At 47.5% G+C, this 20,454-nt stretch overlaps 2 protein-coding genes across 9 annotated transcripts in view; one reads left to right on the top strand and one right to left on the bottom strand.

Moving 5' to 3' along the window:
- The window catches only part of cdc42bpab (CDC42 binding protein kinase alpha (DMPK-like) b), a 47,686-nt gene extending 43,884 nt beyond the window's left edge, over positions 1 to 3,802 (top strand). For 4 of the 8 annotated variants that reach the window (XM_055506325.1, XM_055506324.1, XM_029140275.3 and 1 more), the window contains 7 exons: positions 207 to 291; positions 536 to 659; positions 738 to 855; positions 1,112 to 1,229; positions 1,318 to 1,475; positions 2,343 to 2,417; positions 3,543 to 3,802. In XM_055506325.1, the coding sequence (XP_055362300.1) occupies positions 207 to 291; positions 536 to 659; positions 738 to 855; positions 1,112 to 1,229; positions 1,318 to 1,475; positions 2,343 to 2,417; positions 3,543 to 3,674 (810 nt within the window). In that variant the 3' untranslated portion in view covers positions 3,675 to 3,802. Of the gene's footprint in view, positions 1 to 206; positions 292 to 535; positions 660 to 737; positions 856 to 1,111; positions 1,230 to 1,317; positions 1,476 to 1,713; positions 2,266 to 2,342; positions 2,418 to 3,542 lie in introns of those variants that run through there. The other 4 variants (XM_055506326.1, XM_029140281.3, XM_041069403.2 and 1 more) reach the window with 2 other exon arrangements.
- Positions 3,803 to 3,917: 115 nt separating this feature from the next.
- Positions 3,918 to 20,383, bottom strand: fzd3a (frizzled class receptor 3a). Its single transcript, XM_029140291.3, has 9 exons — positions 20,230 to 20,383; positions 18,968 to 19,499; positions 11,071 to 11,267; positions 10,521 to 10,983; positions 10,135 to 10,434; positions 9,803 to 10,054; positions 8,237 to 8,385; positions 7,846 to 8,103; positions 3,918 to 7,767 (listed from the first exon to the last, which is right to left on the bottom strand). The coding sequence occupies exons 2-9, from the start codon at positions 19,166 to 19,168 to the stop codon at positions 7,509 to 7,511; spliced, it is 2,079 nt and encodes a 692-aa protein (XP_028996124.1). The 5' UTR covers positions 19,169 to 19,499; positions 20,230 to 20,383; the 3' UTR covers positions 3,918 to 7,508.
- Between the last annotated feature and the right edge of the window lie 71 nt (positions 20,384 to 20,454).

Here is a 20,454-nt window from a genome sequence, read left to right on the forward strand (position 1 = left end):
CCAACGCTTCAGCAGAAAAATGTCAGATGAGACAATCTCTGGCGCCACCTAGTGGATTAAATGAGTTATTTATTTATTCCTACTCTACCACATTATGAATAAAATCCAGATTTATAGAGAAAAATTCAGTTTTTATTAATTAAAAATGTAGAAATTGTTGGTTAGAACACAATCATGTATTGAAAGTCTCTTAACTCTCCTTCAAGGTGCGACCTCTGAATGTTGATGGCTCTCTGAATCTGCTGGGACTAGAGACAGTTCGGCTTATCTACTTTAGAAACAAAATGGCCGGTAAGAATTTGTACAGGTTTCCTGTGAATAAGCATAATACTAAACAAGAGGAACAACAGGGAGATTGGAGATCTATACCTTATTGATTGCTAGAATCTGAACAAATACTGAAGCTGGACTGAAGTTTTATGTCTTAACCAACTATAAAAAGACTGTCAGGCCATTCTCTGCCACCACAGCAAACCTGACACGCTTTGTAGTCATTGATGTGAACATGCCTCGTGGCTTTGTTGCGATCTTCCAGAGGGGGATGAACTGGTCGTCCCGGAGACGTCAGACAACAGCAGGAAGCAGATGGTGAAAAGCATGAGCAACAAGAGACGGTTTTCCTTCAGGGTGCCTGAGGAGGAGCGCCTTCTGCAGAGGAGGTGGGTCAACTTCAGAGTTCTGCTCACCGTTTGTGGCAGGCTGTCACCGGCTCATGGGTGACTCTGAACATTTTACAGAGAAATGCTGCGAGATCCAGAGATGAGGACCAAGCTGATCTCCAACCCCACCAACTTCAACCATGTGGCTCATATGGGACCAGGCGATGGGATCCAGATCCTCAAAGACCTGCCCATGGTGAAAATACACATTTGCTTGTCTTTTGTCATCAGCACAAACAATGAGGCATCGTAATTACTGTTATCACCTATTTCAAAGAACTTACATGACACACATGTCACAGTCATATTGTCCTGTAAATACACTGATCATCCACCTCAGTGAGCATGTGAACATCTTACAGCCAAACCACATATTGGTTATCACTATGCACCCTCCTCACTCCTGTCCCTTCATTGTGTGTGTGCACGTCTGTTCTCTGTGTTTAAACCAGAACGTCCGTGTTCAGGAAAGCCGCGCAGGCTTTAGTGGATCAGTCAGCATCCCCTCCATCAACAAGAACCGTGGGGAGCCGGGCCGCTCCATGAGCGCCAGCAGCGGACTGGGAATACGTGAGTACCAGCAGCCCGTTTTCCAGCAGACTCATACTAGACTTGTGCCTTATGTGACTCCCTCCGTTGGCTCCTCCCGTTCGTCCAGGCTCGTCCTCGCAGAACGGCAGCGCTCTGCGCAGGGAGATGTCCGGAGGCAGCTATGGATCCAAACGTCAGACCATGACCTCTCCTTCGGAAAGCTCCCTCTCCTCTGGTGGAGGCATGGACTGTGGCGACGCGCCACTCTCGCAGTTCGACAGAGAGGTGAGTGAAGCTTAACACGCAGCTTCATGTGCGGTTGACTGATCAACAAATGACTGAGATTACTGGCCTCAATAACTAATCCTGTCTTAACAACACTGAGTTTATTAACTGTTTCGAATCAGCTCAGATGTTTTATATCTTAGAGCCGATCTTAACACAGAGTTAATGTCAACCCAGCATCGACTTTGTATGAAGTCCAAATCCAGATCATCATTGTTTTCTTGTCATGCGATTGTAGGTGTTAGACCCAAACGTTGGAGACATTTAAACACAGCTCCCCTGTGGTAAACCCTCCTCCTTGCATCCCATCAGTCCCATCAGTCTCAAACATCCAGCCTGTGTGCAGGCTTCTCTCACCTCATCCAACGTCTGTGACCCTCTGTGATCTTGGAGTCGTAGAAGTGGAATCGTGTTACTCTGGCCCCTCCTCTACCAGCGTTAGGATTCCTCCCATTCTAGTTCCATCTACACCTGCGCCCACACAGACTCATTGCTGTGTCCCTTTAACACTGACATTACAAACAAAGACATTTACCTGATGTGACCTTGATGTAGAAGAACTAAACAAAACCTTGAGATCAGACATTAGCTTATGCAGCTCTACACTCTTCCATCCACCCTTCCTCAAATCCACTTACCTTTCCCTATATGGCTCCCTGTCTTCATCGCCCATAAGCCTGGACGCTGTTTTTTTTTTTGTTTTTTTTACCCCATTCTTCACTTCCTTCCAACCTCCATCCAGCTGTAACCCGCCCTCCCTGCCTGACCCCCCCCCCCCCCCCCCCCCCCCCCCCCCCCCCCAACCCCCCGTCCCACCCCAGCATGCTGTCTGTGGGCTGGGCGCTGAGTCTGAACTCTCCTCTGCAGTGGCAGGCGGTCTCCCCGTCGGAGAAGACCCCCGATCTGAAAAGGGCCTTAAGGACCCTGCTTAGTAAGATGAAGGTAATGTCAACAGCTGCAATGTCTGCACCAAACACACAACCGAGAGCACAGTGTTACGGGATACGCGCCCACATGCTGAAAAGGGTTTCCAAGCAGCCACCAGCATGCAGTACATCCACATCACAGACATCCTGCTGTCCATCAGCAGCTTCTGATGGCGTGACCCATCTTGTGCCGGATCACCAGCTGCACCATCAGTCCGTCCCTCATCTCATCTACCTGCCTATTCTCGGATGCTGATGGAATGATGGAACGGTGCTCGTTCGCTCACTGCCTCCCAGACGGTCACAGAGCATGTGTTCTTTCTAGTCAGGGCACCGCCGAGGACACAAGGGTCGACTATGAGAGCACAGTGCAGCCACGGCTCCACCAGGAGCTCACCGTGTTTCAGACTTCACTTCGCAGCAGCTGCATGGCTTGACTGGATTCTGATGCACATTTCAAACAAATGAGCTCCTGAACACAGTCACACACATTGTAGGCATTGGTTTGGTGGGTGACGTGTGTCCATCTGTGCTGACCTCTGTGCTTGTGTGTGTTGTGACAGGTTGCTGCTGTAGGTTTTATGTGATTGATAGCTATAGACTGTAGCTGTAACTCCCTTTGATTGTAGCCTTAGACAGTAGAAATGTTTGTGCAGGTTCAGGTTAGATCTAATCGTCACACAAAGGTTAGTCTCCCCCACCTGAGTATCACTGAACTGGAAGGTGTTCACAAACTGTTTTTTTTCATAGACGTGAATGACTGTGTCATTTATCTGCAGCCCTGGGTTCATTTAAATAAAAGACGACCGTCACATTGGGCTCTTTCTTTAAGCGAACCGTGTGCTGTGCAGTCATCCTGTGTGAGGTTGGACCCTCATCTGCCCATTCTGCATGTTTGTTTTCCCTCAACTGATCATTTCATCTGCTAATGTGATGTGGAATGTGGTGGAAGATGACGGGCGCAGGCGGTTAGAAGCCACTTTCCATCCATCCTCCTCCTTAAACAGTTTATTACTAAGCAAAGAACACTGTCCAAGGACCGGACGTTAGAGCAGCTAGTTGGCTGTAATTCGGTCCTCATTAGCTCAGAACCTAATGCGTCCTCTCTCTCCTCCTTCATCCTTTTTGCCTCCTCCTCCAGGACTCGGACTCCCCCCGTCACTCCACGGCCTCCAACAGCTCCACCTTCAGCAGCCCCCCGAGCCCGGCCTCCCCACACAAGACCAAGTCCCTGTCTTTGGAGAGCACAGATCGGATGAACTGGGACACATGAGCCCCCTGCAGACGTCTAACCCACACAAGCCCCCCAACCAAACGACTGACCGACAGCACAGGACTTCAAGCCCGCCTCTTCCACCAAGGCCAGTTGCAACCCCCCCCCCCCCCCACCCCCCCCCCCCCCCCCCCCCCCCCCCCTACTACTGTCTCCCACTGTTCCCCCAGACCAGAACAGGCCAGCAACACTACGAATCAGACGGAGCAGCAGTCATCTGTTAGTGGTAGTGTCCTGTTTGAAGTGTGTGTGTGTGTGTGTGTGTGTGTGTGTGTGTGTGTGTGTGTGTGTGTGTGTGTGTGTGTGTGTGTGTGTGTGTGTGTGTGTGTGTGTGTGTGCGCGTTCGCTCCCTAGCGTGTGTGCATGTGATTTTCCACAAAGGGCATATGATATAGGAATGAAATCGTCCCGTCTCTCCTCTGTCCGCGGCCCCTGTAGAGATCCGTTCCGACTGAAAAGCTCACCATGCAACGAACTGAGAAGAGGATTATTATCGAGAGAAAACACTTTCTACGTGTACATAAGACCCTTTGGGATTTAGGGGACAACATTTTAATTTATTTATCAGTCTTAGACCACGAAAGGGAAGTTTGCTTCTTCATGGGTGGAGTTTAAACCCCGCCCCCTCCGCTTCCCTTGGTTGCGTTCTCTGTAGGTGCACACGTGTACAAAAAAAGAGGTCAGCATATTATCTTTTTATTATTTTTGCCCCTGATACTAAGTGCAGTGACTTTATAATATTTTTTTTACTTTGACCATCAGCAAAAAGCTAAAGACAGCATTAATAATGATAACACCTCGTAGGGCATCGCCGCAGCTCCTTCTTCTCTTCCTCATTGGTCCAGCGCAAGTGACATCATCCAGCAGTTGCTTCCTGGACGTGTCCTCCATTGTAGCGTTGTCGTTCCCACTTTGCTGTGCGACCAAACCGACCGACTTCCATCACAATAATGTACATAGGTTCAACGTAGAGAGTAATATATGATAAGGAAAATACTATAGAAGCTACATGGGAACGAAAAGAAGCTTGCTTATTTGTTTTGAGTGTGAATTTGGGTTGTTTTCACACAAAAAGCCATTTTAAATCACTTTTTTTTTTTAACCCGTTGATTTTACTTAGTATTTTATTGTATGTATGACACATTTTGTGTGTGTGTTTTTTTTCCACATTCTGTGTTGATGCAAAGAAAACCCTTGCATGCATCAACACTACTGGCTGTATTGTAGTGAACGTGCATTCATCACAAGCCACCGGTCCCACACGTATCTACACACGGACCGAGGTGGTGTTTTTTTTTTTTTTTTGATGCAGCAAATGCCTTGTCCTGCTCCTCCTCTGAGGTCAAAAGGCTCTGATCATTTATTCATCGTTACTGGTTTCCAAGTTGGCTGTGGTACCTGGATCAGCTCTGTTTAACCAAAAAAAAAAAAAAAAAAAAAAAAAAAAGAGGGGAGACGTTGTCACATAGTGTCTTTCTCACGGCCTTCGCTTATTCTGAGTAATGTTTTGGAAGCTTCTTTTAAAATATCTTTATTTAAAAAAACACTAGGAGGTTGTGAGAAAGCCAGCTCATTGGTCGCAGACGAAAGAACCTCAGCGCTGCCGTTGAGTGTGAAATTAAGACTCTCTGGTCAGTTACTTCTCTGGTAGGATTGAAAAAAAGGCGGCTCTTGGCTGCAGAGCAGGACGGTTCACAGTCACAAACCCGTTAGCCGTTTGCAGATGGCGCCAAAAGCCTTTTCATTACACCAGGAATCCTCCAGAAAACTAAAGCGGAATAATGTGATCAGGGCTGACTGTAACAGTATGATGTGCTGCTATCTGAGACGAATGCACGTCCTGAACTGTTATAACTCTTACTGGTGACAGCGCAGTGTTTTAGCAGAGAAACTGAAAGTACAGTATCCTGGGTTCTCCATGATTCCACTGGAAAGGGAAACAAAACCTTCCTAGTATTTTGGGGTCCATTCCTGTTGCAGCTCTGAACATCCATTCCACATGTTGTTGTTTTTTTAAATTCCATTTTATATAAATAGATGATGTTTGAAGCGCCACAGTGGGCCTAAGCTGGTTTTATTCCAAATAGCCACCTCAGCAGTTTGTTTCCCTTTATTTTATTTTTTTGCGTTTCCTCAGTTCCTACTGGAGTTACTGTAGAATGTATTAGCTGGGTGTTAAACCGTTTTATTATTGGCCAATATTGTACAGAAAAAGTGATCCCAGATATCCCAGTTTGAGGAAAGGGCCGAAGAAACTCAGGAAATGTCAGAACCAATGAATTATTTCATTTAGATGAGAATGTCTTGTTTGTTTGTTTGGATGGAGGAGGGAGGGAGGGAACCCTGGCTGTGGTGAAATGATAGAAACTGATCAAATGTTTGAGGGGTGAATGGTGTGAAGAGGTTTGAATAGTGAGGTGCCACAGTGGAAACATTTAAAGAAAGAAAAACTAAAAAAATTATGAATAAAATGCCTTTGCATTTCAGTGAGGTCTTATCTTCAATACCTTCTATATTATTTTGCTCTTTCATATCATATTACACTTTTTTTCTAGGATTGCTTTGTAATAATTTGTACAGTTTTGCATGTTATAGATGTAATCATTTTTGATTTTTGGTTTGTTGTTTCTTGGACTTGCTCCTTTTTTTGAAAGGTTTGGGCGTTTTACTGAGGATAACCCACTACAGGTGTTGTAGATTCTTTTTTGCACAAAAAATATTTAAGGTGTAAGGTCAAAACAAAAATAATGTATGGAACTGGCTGCCACACTCGTGGAGAAATCATATTAACCTGACTCCGGTGTATTTCAATAAAGCGGAGGGCTGTTACAATTAAACACCAGAGTGTTTCTGTGTGGTCATTTCTTCTGATGAAAAACATTATTTGTTTTGTTTAAGATTTATTACAAATGAGGACATCTATGCACAAATGTTAATCACTACAGTAGCTACACAGGCCACATCGTCACACTAACTATTCACAACTTGAATCTGCCATGAAATTTGAGTGTAAATGTGTTCAGCTCATCAAACCAGCACAGGTTTATAACATTTATCACACTGTGTTCTGATTCAACATCAATTATAAGGCAGGAGTTTGAACTTGGCTCGGTTGCTCCAGGCTCTGGCACGTTTTCTCAACACATGAATCGCTGAACACAATATGGCACCTGGAGTCGCTAACCACTACAGCACTGTGCCGCCATGTGTGTTTTCAGTCTGTTATAAGAGTCACTAAACCGCTTCACAGCTTACAAGGGGAATATTTTGGGCATCAGAGGCTGAGGAGGTGCAAAACTGGGCAAATATAGTTGCCAGCAAATAACAAAACCCTGCTTCCACCTTCTCTTCTGGCTGGTGCCGTTTTCACCACCTCATAAAGTCTTAAATCCTTCATCAAGTCCTTTATACAACATTTACAGTACGTGTACAGAGCGAGCCAGTGCAGTCTGTCAGTGAGGTACTGTAGGTCCAACAGTGAGGCCTAGTTATTTTCCAGTGTTTCACCAAGATGATCCAGTACTTTTAAGGCTAACTAAAATCATTCTGAGCTCCAGTTTTTGGGATCACCTAGTAATTAGATTATGTAAAGCTGAGAAAACAAGTTAAGGCAGAAATCCACACAGTGCTCTTCACTTGTCAGGAGCCCTTGTTTGGCGGTGTCATGTTGTGCTTCTTCACCTTAGAGCTGATTCAAGCCACAGTGGATTCCACAGTGGTTCTGTCAAATGTCCAGTGGATCCTCACATTCTTTAAGCTTGCAGGAAAATCCATTTTTCCACCCGAGCAGTCACATCATCTGCTGCATCCAGGAAAGGAGCTTTACAAGTCCGATCAGGCTGTGGCACCGTCCTCCTCCAGGACTCGGTGAATCCCGTTTCCACGGACGCCCAGAACAGCTTGGGTGCCGCCGCTCAGGTCCCTGATGCTGCTGTGCCGCGACGGGCTCTCGAGGCGCTGGGTGGAGCCGTGTCGCGACAGGCTGTCCAGGCGAGTGGTGCTGCAGTGCCTGGACTGGGCCTGCTCGTTGAGGCGGGGCATGCTGCCGTAGGGCAGATGGTCGTCTACAGCCCGGAAACTGGAGGCCGTGTATCTGAGAAGGACACGCAATCTGAGGGACGCGGCTTCGTGTAGAATGGATCAGACCGCGTGAAGCGGAGGCCGGACTCACCTGCCGTCTCTGGAGCGGTGCAGGCTGCCGTGGTAACTGCTCATCTTGGAGCGTGCGCTGCGCACTGAGCCGGCTCGGCTGGTGCTGGCGCTGGGAGGCTCGTCCAGCATGGCCAGGTGTGTGGAGGAGGCGTGGGTGGAGGTTCCCTGCGTGGATGTGCCCCGCGACTTCCTCACGATGGGCGTGTTAGGGTCCCTGAGCAGCAGCTGCGTGAAGTCGGGCTCCTGCAGCACCTGTCTGCTCTCATTGACCATAGCACTGCAGCAGGGGAGCGAGACCGTATGGGAGGACATTATTAATATACATAATAAATAAAATCAAATTAAAGTGAATTACAAATGATTTGATCTGAGTATCACGGAGATCACGCTGTCACTATGCTGATACGTACTCCTTGCGTCTCTTGCCGTGGAAGAAGCTGGCCCACTCGAAGCACGTCTTCTTGCTACCGACCCAGAACACTGAGGGAGTTCCTACGATCAGCATCATCAGGTACTTGATGAGGAACAGGACGAGGTCCGGGCGACTTGTTTTCTCCACCTGTACAACACACACACAGACAATGTAACCGGATGGATGGGAAATGTTCCTGGTGACTGATGCAGCGCAGAAATAGAGAAGACAAACATAGATCAGTCAGTGTGTGTGTGTGCGTGTGCGTGTGCACGTGAGGCGACGACCACAGATTTATGCAGCACATCGCTCAAATGTCAGATTTTATCTTTACCAACGTCGAAGCAGGGGCTTTTAGCATTTTTCAGCCCCAAACAGATACACACAGGAAATGACCAATCAAAATGGTGGCAAACATCAGAGTCCACACTATGAATGCTGTACTGAACTACAGATACAATAAAATGTTACTGACGTTAATGGTTGATCACAGTAAGTCTGAGCTCACTGCTGCTGTAACACAGTCGACAGGCACCCAGCCACAGACATACTTCCTCCCCTCACACACACGCACAGATGTAGTCATGATGGCCTCATTATGTGGAAGACCTGAGGCTCAGCGATGCAGAGATACACTCATTAAAGCAGCGATAAGGCAGCCAGCATCCTCAGCGCAGTAGCCTGGAGCTCCAGGAGTGACGAGTTTACAGAGCTGGATCTGAAACGAGCTGGAAGAAACGCTCTGCCTCCATCTTGCTCTATGCTAGCAGTGTGTGTGTGTGTGTGTGCTTGTGTGTGTTGATAGGTAGGCTGAGCATCACAGAGCTGTGCAGCAGAACAGAAGCTGAGCCTCAGGGTAGGCTTTTCAAGATGAGAACACTAAGGCTTCTTCGCATCTGATGGGCTTTGTGGGTGCTTTGGTGAACACTGAAGGGTTGTGTTATGAAGCGTTCAGACACACTGTGTGGGGGGACGACAGTGTGTGTGTGTGTGTGTGTGTGTGTGTGTGTGTGTGTGTGTGTGTGTGTGTGTGTGTGTGTGTGTGTGTGTGAGCAGCAAAGCACAAAGCTGGGTACCACACACAGTGTTCAGATGGTTGGAACAATGATGTGAAGCAGCTTGACCCTGCTGACCCCCAATATTACACACACACACACACACACACACACACACACACACACGCACGCACGCACACAGGCACACTCTCAGAGTTGAACGACATTCTCGCTCTGTGTTTGATGCACATCTGTTGCTTGCTTCCACTGCCTTCACACTTCGCTGACAGCTAAGACAAAGACAGATTAATATCTGAACAAGAACATTTGCAGACAGCTGCTTACGGAGGAGGTGGCACCTGAGAGGAACAAACAGCGACAGAATGAGACCGAGCGAGAGCTTGTTTGAATTATTAACCGCTCTGTTACACGAGCTGCCAGCGCTTCATTGTGAGTGTTGGACAGTGTTTCCCTCCCTACGCTGCACATATGACATCACCAGATGACATCAGCCATGTAAACAAGCTCAGCTATTGTTCTGATTCATTACAGAGCCCAGGATGCACTACCTGGTAGGGACAGGGGATGTGGTAGTCTCTGCACTTTTCCTGGACCCAAGTTGTCTCCCAGATGGTTCTGTAGCTGTTCTCGTACAGGTAGCAGCCCAGCACGGTCAGCAGAGGCACCAGGTACAGCACGGAGAACACGCCGATCCGAATCATGAACTTCACCAGTTTCTCCTGGTTCTCCTTCTCCAGCGGGATCTCCATGCGCACCCTGTTGAGGGCCGCGATGCCCGCCAGCAGCAGGGCCACGCCCACCTAGGAGTCAGCAATGAGATGAAAGGGTCAAACGCCGTTTGTACTGAACCTTCTACAACACCTAAAAGACGAACGCTCACCACTACATCCAGTCCCAGTGGGACCAGCAGGAACCAACGCAGCGCCATCAGGTTGTAGAGCCCCACGAAGCAAACGCCACTGACGCTGTCGCCCTCGATCTTATTCATGGCCAGCAAGGTGACAGTGAGGACCCCAGGGACGCCCCAGGCACAGGCGTGGAAGAGGAGCGCCTTCTTCTCTATGGCCTCGCTGCCCCACTTAGGGACGGCAGCCAGGAACCAGGTGATGGTGAGGATGACCCACCACACGCTGCCGGCCATGGTGAAGAAATACAGCACCATGAAGAGCAGCGTGCAGGCCTGAGGTGGAGAAACAAGAACACGGATCGGGTGAGATGGATGTGCAGATGTGTGGACACGTCCCACTGGAGAGCAGGCTGCCTGACCTTATTGTGGGAGCCTTGAGTCACAGTTGAAGCTCTGAACCTCCCCAAACTGGCGGCGTTGCAGGAAACCCTGTCCTCCAGCAGGAAGCCCAGGAAGAAGACCAGGGACACCATCATGTAGCACACGGCGTAGAAGATAATGGGGCGCTCTGGGTAGCGGAAGCGCGACACGTCGATGAGGAACGTGAGGAAGGTGAAGAGGGTCGCCGACAGGCAGACGATGGACACCACCCCGATGAAGTAGCGGGCGAACACCAGCTCCTCCCGGGTGAAGTACATGTTGGGGCAGGGGGGCGAGCAGTCGCGCACCCCCAGGAAGGAGTAGCCGAGCTCCGGGTCGATCTTGAGCTCCCGCGGGCACCAGAAGCCGTAGTCCCTCTGGACGGCGACGGGGGAGTCGGTGGCGTCGGAGCCGGACAGCAGGTCGACGGCGCGCGGGTAGGGCTCGTCGCAGTCTGGGAACCTGCGGGAGACGGGGACGAGACGAGCTCAGCTCCACAGCCTGTAGCCACAACCCCCCCCCCCGAAACGCCACGGCCCCGGTTCCAACCTGTTACAGTCCATCTCCTCCGGCCAGCCCACGCCAAACACCTCCATCAGCTTGTAGCAGTCGCTCCTGGCCTGGAGGCAGAGGCGGCGGCAGGGCAGCGTCATGCGGCCGTACTCGGTGCACAGCGGGGCGTAGAGGGCGCACAGGAACATGCGCAGCTCCGGGGAGCAGCGCAGGTTCACCATGGGGTGGAACGGCTGCGGGTGGAGACATGAGCGGAGGCGGGCCTTTAGGCTGCGCAGAGAAACACCTCAAACACCTTTTATCTGACGGAGTTCAAAAAGGAACCATCATCACGAGTTTAGTGCAAACTAGTGGGGCGAAGAGACGCACAAAGGGACCAGTGGAGCATGCTGGGAGTCCGCAAAAACAACGCCGGCCCCTTTTCTATTAATCCCCTCCACCCCAATCATTTCTGCCTCCCCCCCGAACGCTCCTCTCCAACGTCCCGACAGGAGGACCCCCCCACACACACACACACACACACACGCAGCCAAGGCGGCATCTGCTGCTGACGGGGCCTTTGTGTTGCAGGGAAGAGCACGCTGCGACTGACCGACAGGCTGCACAGACGCGCGAGCCGGCGCCAACGGAAGTTCATCATTCACATGCTAACACACCCGTCCACGCGGAGCCCGGGCCAGGCTGCTGCTGTTAACATGCTAATGACTGGGTGAGCGCATGTACGAATCTGCTCCCGCGTGTTTAATTATTGAGAGGCATGGATGTTTGCCTGGCGTGGGTGTGTTTTACAGAAAGCCCTCCAGCCACACCCCAGTCGGTCAGACACATGTTACCCACCCTCCCCCAAAATATAAAGACAGAGGTCTGAAAGGGGACAGGGAGGGGGAGGGGATGGGACGGAGGACGAGGGGAGAGGAAAGGACAGGCCAGAGCCAGCTTGTGTCTCGGGCTGTTAGGCCTGAGTCTTTATATAGTTTTCATCAAAGACCGTGACTCCTCTTCCATTTACAGCAGGAGTCGTTTTTATTTCTCCTCCACCTGAGGCTCATTTTAGGTGCAAACTCCAATGAGTATCTGTGTCTGAGTGTCTGCTTTGTTATTTCAACTGGAGAAAGAAGACGCAGCTTCTGACGTGTGTTGAACCAATGAGGTCATGAGGTACTGTGATGAGTCAGAGCAGCTGAACCTCAACCATTAGTCTGTTCTTTTCTGTCCTAGATGTAAATATAAAATAAAATACAACACGTACCAGCGGAAAAATCAGTAGTGTTTTGTTTTTATGCAACCCGTCGTCCAGACCTGCTGTAAACAAATGAATCGCTGTTCGTTGCTCCTAATCCTATATTTAGTGCACAGCCGTGAAATGAAAGATTTCTGCAGCTCCCAGGATTTTGTTCACCTTTAATAGACTGGAAGCTAAGTGCAACGTGTCCACGCCATATGCCTCAGATCACTACACATGCTTCTGCTGACAGCAGGGCTGTCTGCGCGCACACGTGTGATGTCTTCATGTGAGAAGGACTGTTGGGCCCGGTCCTCGAAGCAGCTGCAGCTTCACGGTACTGGCGGTCAGACTGCTCAGTCACTTCCACGGCAGAGTGGATCAGCGACGGATGGGCGACGCGAGCTTCTGGGAGCTCACACAGTCAGTGTTCAGTACATAAAGCCTGTTATCATGGTGAAGGTGACATTTTTGACAATTTTAAAAAGGTCACAAGTTCAAATTTTCAAAATAATCATCTATTCCACCGTCATAATTCATCAAAAGCTTTATGATTCCCAAAGGATTTAACTGTGAGATGTGAGATTGGCAGTTCGGCTGAAGCTGCCTCTCAAACCTCTTTAAAAATGAATTCAGTTTGAACTTCACATTCCGAACACAGTAAAGAAGAAGGATCCGCTGCCAGTACACAGCTGGAGCAGACGTGGGCCCTGACAGTGGCTCAGCCACTCAAACATGATCTGATGTTACTAAAGTGAGCCTTTTCGTCATTTCCATTCCCGCAGGCTACTGATATGCTCCACAGAGCTCAGTGTACAACACTATACCGTACTACGGGCTGAAAACGTGAATAATGCTTGAGTAAATATATGGGCTGCAGGGGATAAACTCGACTTCTCTTTATGTCAGTCCTTCTACTATTCTTCATTTTTCTATTTTTATACTCTTCCATCACCCATCACTCTGCTCTGCTTCTTACCCCTCCTCCATCTCCACCATTCAGCCATTTTATGACACTCCACCCATCATGTGAGTCGGCGTGGGCAGGACCTGACTGACATATGGCTGCTAGCCGTTTAGCCCAGCCAGCAGCCCAAACACCATCGTGCTGAGGCCTGGAGGAGCCTCACACTGGAAACAGCTGGTGTAACGCGGGTCCACTGAGCGGTGTGGGGTTGGTCATGGAGCTTTCTGCCCCAGAGCCGGCCGTGTGAGGAGAATCAAGCGTGTAATATTCAACTCTGTCAAATAGAGCCCCAGGGGCGGTATGCTAATGTAATTTCAGCTTCAACCCGGCTGCTACAGTCATTATATATTCATTGGAGTTTGTTAGGGGATTTTTCATCTCTGGAAATGTGGAATAATGTGCCACTCTGGAAATAGTAGCTGACACAAAGAGATGTGGCATTTATGGAAGCAGTGGATTCTGGGAAAAAAGGTCATCCACATAGGGGGTAAATAAAACTGCTGAAGATGGACCACAAAAGCCTTGTGAATACTCAAATATTAATGGAAGCATTTTAAATTGATCGCCATGAAGGACTCTGGACTTTGAGCGAACCCTGATTCCAAACTCATGTTTTGGACTTAAGTTACAACTTAGTCTATTTACTGTAGCACCAATACATTATTCCGCAGCTCATTAGCTCCAGTTTTCCTATTTCTTCACATTTAAATCACATTAGGCCAAAAAACATCTCTATGACAGACAATGACTGAATGCAAAGATTTTGATTTAGTGATGTCAACACCTCTTTAAAATATATCCTTATTTAAATATGTTTTACTCAATGTTTTGCATATTAAGATACATTTCTGTATTGCACAAGTCTAAAAACAGCCCTGAACTTAGTTTCACCTCTGTGCATTTGAATCACATCAAAAGTTCTAATTATATGAATTATTAACACATACAGTAGTCAGATGATCTACATCCAAGTGTGGTTGTATGTGCACTGCTAATGCTGAAGTAATTGGCTTTTAAAAGAGGCAGTGAGTCGTCTGCCTGGATGCTGACAAAGAAGTCCAACGTGGCCAACTGTGTTGATGTCCCTCTGCTCTGCTACTCCCACATCCACAATGTCTGCCCTTTTCCTCCCTGTCACCATTCCAATTCCCAAAATTTCCAAACGCAGAGCCATGGCGACGGGTGATGCATCACCGGGATGAGGAGGAGGAAGAGGGAGGAGAGCAGGGTTCGAGGAGGTCAGGGTGTGGGGTGGAGGGGACCACCCCCCGGGAGGCAAGAAAGCCTCCGCTGGCTTTGTTAAGGGCACAATTGGGAGTGTTTCCTGGGCAACGGGTGAGCCTCGCGCAGGGGGAGGGACGGGACAAAAGAGATGGGCTGATGGGGGGGTTGAGAGAGTGAAGAGAGGGAACGAAAGAAAGGAGGGATGGGTTGACCGAGTCGGCCGTGTCACTCGCAGCTAGAAGTGTGTGTGTGTGTGTGTGTGTGTGTGTGTGTGTGTGTGTGTGTGTGTGTGTGTGTGTGTGTGTGTGTGTGTGTGTGTGTGTGGACATTACACACTGCAACGTTTTCACACACAAAACAGTTGTGAACCAGCCAGTTGCTCTCTGGAAGTGTTCCTCATTCACTCCACAGCTAATAAACACAGTGTTGGACATTAGATAAAACAAGAGGCTCATTTACAGCCTGGGTCACGCTAGGTAAGATGCATGAGACCACGGCGTGTTTAGATCCAGCCAACACAATAAGTGTGGTGCACATTTTAGCTTGCTATACTACACTATTGTACTTTACAAACATGCACACACACACCTTCACAAAGCCATTCACACAGAATGGAGGATCTAGGTTATCCTACACAGCAGCTGTAACGTGACACATTTTATCTAGAAGTGCTGTAAACCTGAGACAACAGGCCGATTGCAGACGGGAGCCAGAAGATTAAAAGCACTCAACCTTCAACCTCAACCAACATGCAATACAAAAAAAATGCAGCACAAACTCTACAAATGAAATAAACAATAGAATTATACCAGGAGAATCACTAGGTCATTACTGAATTTTGCCCATTTGCTTTGCTTGGTTTTATGGAAACACACACCAATCAATCTAATCAGGTAAAACATTCAGATGGGCCTGACCTTCACTTTCCACATCTGCCCTTGAAAAATTCAGACAAATGATCACATTATTTTAACAGGCACAAATTCACATGACTTCATAACCTCTGCTATCACCCAGTGTTTGCTGCTTCTCCCGATTAATATCCAACAAAAAGGGAAACGAAACGATCCAACTAATACAGCATCGAAAAGCAAGCACGGTCGTTGCCGTTTTAACCAGTTTACTGAACCCACGCTGCTTTACATTCATCAAGTAGCTACAGTTCGCTTCTACTATACAAGAAAGGGGATTTTCCCCTTTTCTCTTTTCTGCCGCCACTCAAATCCGCCACGCTCCCACTTATCTTATGAGCGTGGCACAGTAACATTGTGGCACAGAAACGGCTGATTCCCAGCCTGGAGGCTGCGCTCCCACTTTAGCAGAGGGGTCATACAGCGGTCAGTGATGACTGGCGGAGCAAGCGCCGACACTGGGACCAAACATTCTGTTTTTTAAAAGCCCAGTTTATCAGACGTTAACAGCAGAATTCTGGGTTTCTGCCCTGAATGTGTGATACACTGTGCAAAGAATAAAGGACAGCATTTGTGGCAGGTTAATAATGATACCAGGACAAATAGCCCAACTTTGGCCAAAAAAATTAAACCTTGAAAAGACTTTCAAAAATAAGACATGAAAAAGGAAACTAGGAAAGACACCACTTCAGGGGATTGGAACAAAGACTGGAAGGACGACAGGCGCTGGTTCTCATCCAACATCCAGTTCTTCCACGGTGGAAGGCATTCATCATCATTATCATGGCTATTCAGTGGATCTAATTCCTTTTAAAATCAACTGTCAATTCTCATTTGGCTGCCCTCGACATCTTACAGGCTTTGAATTCTCCCATGAGCTGGATCTGGGGCGAGTTATCTGGAAAACAAAAGCCAAACAGAGGCGCAGTCTCCGTAATTTGGAACCCATTGGGTTTCCGTGTGCTTTCCAATGCCCGACGACCATTCGCAAGCCCTAAAAGAGACTTAATTGTAGGTCCATGACCAATCAAAGTGAACACCGTCTAAACCACAAAGTGCTGATCTCTGCTCGCTGCAACCCGCACACTGTGATTGGGTGTAAAAAGTTAACCTGGCCTCAAAACCAGAGCCTACTGCATCTGAATTACATATTAACTTGCACCAATAAGCAGACTACAAATACTCTATACAGACTGCACGAGCCCAAGAGATGGGCGTGAGTGTTGCAGCAATGACAAGAAAGGACATTCGCATCTATTCCAGCCATAAGTGCAGCTGGGCTGTGATGCTGCATGCTCCCACAGACAGACAGGGCATGTTCACAGCTTACATAACCCTGGATTCTTTTGTGGCACAGAGCCCGTCCCAACCTCCACCTCTCCACCTCTCCCTCAGTTTGACTAGGATGAGTACGGCACAGATGGTCCACACATCACCAGGCAGGGTGGAGGTTAAAAGTAAAAGGACATAGGAGCCATTTAAAGCATGATGCTTACAGCGGATATGCTTAAATACATTCAATTAAATAGATGGCTGGACTGATATGTGGGTATTTTACCAGTCCTGCAGAGAATCTACTCTGTTGCAGCTTTGTACAATAACTGCTCAATACGTTGCAAATCCAGAGATCAGCCGACATAAAGAATGGGATTAACGCAACAAAGTGACGCAGCTGCTTCGCGATTGTACTTAAACGTTTAACTCAATGTTTCAAAGAGGATAAACCTGCCGCAACAGTCCAATGCTGGAGCTGGTACATCTAGATAATCTAAAGAGATAGAAACAATAGGACTGGGACTGGACGTGGTCCAGTGCAGCAGGCTGGCATTATCGCCACCAGACTAAGTTGACTAACGGCGCAAAAGCCGGTTATGTAAAATGGCTTTCAGTGCACAACCGACATGAAGAGTCTGTGCGTGTTGTGGTAAAAGGCTCAGACTCTGCTGCCAGATGTGCGGACAGAAAGCACTTTAGGACAACAAAGTTGAATCAGTAGCGTTTAATAATGCACTGTTCTCACAGCCCCGGGGACAAATATTAAACCTTAATTCTCTGCTTTATGTTTTCATAATATGCTCTCAGTCCCTGGAGCTAGAAGAGCTGAATTAAAGTAGGCTAGCACTTTGATATTACAACTCTCAGCACAGTTAGCCACAGTCATAGCTATCTAGGCTACTGATGTCCATGAGGCAGGCAGTGCAGCAGACACACCGAGCTGCTTATTCAACATGTGAGCGAGACTAATTATTTTAGGAAACCCCGTGCTGACCTGTGAAATACATGTAGTATATGTATGCACATGGAAAACCAGTCTGTGTCTGCAGACATGTCGGTTTTATGTCATCACACACCGTGGTTCACAAAACACAAAACAGGATGAAAGGGCAACAGCAAAGGTAAAGGTCACGCACAGGAAGAAAGTAAAAGGAACACTGGGAAAAAATGAAAAACAAGAGAAAAGGTCATATTGGTAAGAAGCTCGTATATAGTTTAAAAGGTAAACTCCGTCTAGTCTATTTTATTCTAGCGTATTTCCTTTGAAAGTGTCCAGGCTGTAGTCACTGGACACACATACTGTAGACATTCAGAATGAGATGCACAAGACATCAACAGCTTTTTATATGAACATGAATTACATCAAATTTTTGTGTGAGATTTATGATTTGATATGAAAGGTTTCAACTCTGTTAGAGTAGGGTGGTCTTATGTCAGTAAGAAGGAAGAAAGGTATGTATTTATGTACGCATGTATGTATAAGAAAGGCCATAACCTGCTAATAAACAGGCAGGCCGAGTTAATTGTTTAGTAAACATTTTAGTATTATCAAGGTAATTACCAGAATAATAGGAGACGGATGTTAGACTTGAAGGCTGGATGAATTTGACAGATACGCCAGATGTACTATTCAGTCTAACAATCCAAATATGTGGCATACCAACCATTAGCTCGCTCGTTCTAATCATCCCGTGTAATTAATTTCACATTTACAATGTAAACATATTGGTTTAGGTAGGAATTTTCATTGCTTTCAGTAGGAGAAGGGTGGAATCAGTATGAAGTAAGCAATTGAGATTAACAGTTTTCTCTTAATCAATGTTCAGATTAAGTCATTTATGAGATTAGCCGGCAATGAATGTTTGGATGCAATTTGAAAATTGCTTAAAATTTAAAAAAGAACAAATCATAATACAGGTTAAAACGCTAATTACGAATTTTAAATTTTATTTTTGTCGATTACGTTTGTCAGGCAGAAGCTATTTTACCAGACAACAATAGAAAAATCATTGAGTCAAGCACCACGGAAATAAAACTCCATTCTCGCATATATTCAAATTTTTATATTAATGTTATATCTGTGACAACTGTATTAAAATCTTATGATATTTAATATTTGATTTATTTTTAATCATTTGCATTACTACACTTTTGGACATTAGCCAATATAATATTACAGTGTAGTAATTTCTGAAAATTAGAAATTTATTTAGTTCTACTCTTGTCTAAATTTTCTTTTTTCGTTTGAATTTATCGGCGTCAAACCTCTCAGTCTAAGAACAGGAGCGGGAACAAAGCATCTTGTTACATCTGTCACAGCAGCATGTACTGTACCTCCATGGCGAGAGCAGCGGTTTGCTGGTCGTAATGGTTCAGCATGTTGGGCATGAAGGTTGAGTTGTAGGGCAGCCCCTGACACATGCGCAGGGTGATGGGCTCACAGGTGAACAGACTGTGGCTTCCCGCCGCTGCGTCCATTGGGATGGCGACGCACGCCGTGAGCATGGACACCGCCAGCGCCCACAGCAGATCCATGACTGGATCCGGGAAGAAGGAGGGATCAGAGCACGGCGTGTACGACGGAGGGGCTGAGCGCCGCTAGCATCAGGCTCAGAGAAGGGACTCGGGCGCCTACAGGCGGTCCGTCTGGTCTGGTCTCGTCCTGGTCGGGTCACGCGTCAGCAGTGTGTCTAACATAGCGGTTGTCGAAGGAGGCCGCATCCATCGCCGTGGCAACTCTAGCAGCAGAGTCAGAAGACCTCCATCACCTGAGAGATGCTGTGCTGCTTTGAGGATGCTGCTACTTCAAATGACTGCCTCAGCTGACGCTTTGCAGAATATTGTGATATTCAGTCTGCAAAAATACCTGAAAAATACAACCACATGATTTTCAAATATAACTGCATTTGAAACAGTCACATTAGCATTGTTTTAAATGGCAATAAGCATCTAATAATAGCAATATACTGTAATACCAAACAGCACAAATGCAAATAATAACTCACATTTAGGTGAGCTGCCGTTTTTAGTGGCAGCTTGTTTGTATGACTTATTGCTGCAGTTTCAGAGGAATCATTTATGGCCCACGCTGTTTAACGTGTAGGTGACAGCACACACCCAACAACTCAGAGCTGCAGCCAAACATCAATACACACACACTTCACTGTGTACCTATTATTCATTTCTATTCTATTCAGCATAAATGCAAAGGTTAACTGTAGCTAATTCGCCGTTTTAGCTCCTGTGACCTACCTGCGCGTCATTATCAACGGGCTCCTCCTATATTCAGGAATTAATTGGTCGTTAAGTCTGTGCAGCAGACTAACGTTACCGGCGCCTCCGTTTAGTCACTAACCGGAGGTCACTGCGGCAAAAACGGCTGAATTAGGAGGCAAAATGTCAAGTAACGCAGCGAGACAATAGGAGACGGTTCGCGTTGGTAGTTCGCTCTGAATAATAGTAAGCGCGGCTTGTGCCGGTGTTTCGCCTAACACCGCCCCGCGGCCGGGAGGCAGCGGAGGTGGTGTCCACGGATAAACGGCCCGGCGACAAACACCGCGCGGCCCCGGGAAATTATAAACTAACGTGCTCCGTACCTGATTGTCGCGTCCGGATTCACGTGCAGCAACGGGGTCTCCTCCGCTCCTCGAGATTAGTAACGTAACAATGAGTGAGCAGCCCCCCCTCCTCCTCGTCCCCACCTCCTCCACGGTCCTCCTACCTCCTCTCCACCTACTCCCAACGTCAGACGCGCGAGATTTCCCACGAGATGTTCCTGTCAAAACGTTCAAAGTAAAGTGCACAAAAGAAATTCAGCGCTA

The sequence above is a fragment of the Betta splendens genome, chromosome 24 (genome assembly GCF_900634795.4).
Source record: "Betta splendens chromosome 24, fBetSpl5.4, whole genome shotgun sequence".
In the NCBI taxonomy this organism is placed as follows: Eukaryota; Metazoa; Chordata; class Actinopteri; order Anabantiformes; family Osphronemidae; genus Betta; species Betta splendens.

Bases quoted from the DNA above. Each gene is read 5' to 3' on its own strand.
- fzd3a (XM_029140291.3), bottom strand. From the start codon at position 19,168: ATGGATCTGCTGTGGGCGCTGGCGGTGTCCATGCTCACGGCGTGCGTC. The intron at 10,435-10,520 runs GTCAGGCAGCCT...TCTCCACCTCAG, and splicing joins CTCAAGGCTCCCACAATAAG to GCCTGCACGCTGCTCTTCAT. The intron at 8,104-8,236 runs GTACGTATCAGC...CCCCTGCTGCAG, and splicing joins CACGGCAAGAGACGCAAGGA to TGCTATGGTCAATGAGAGCA.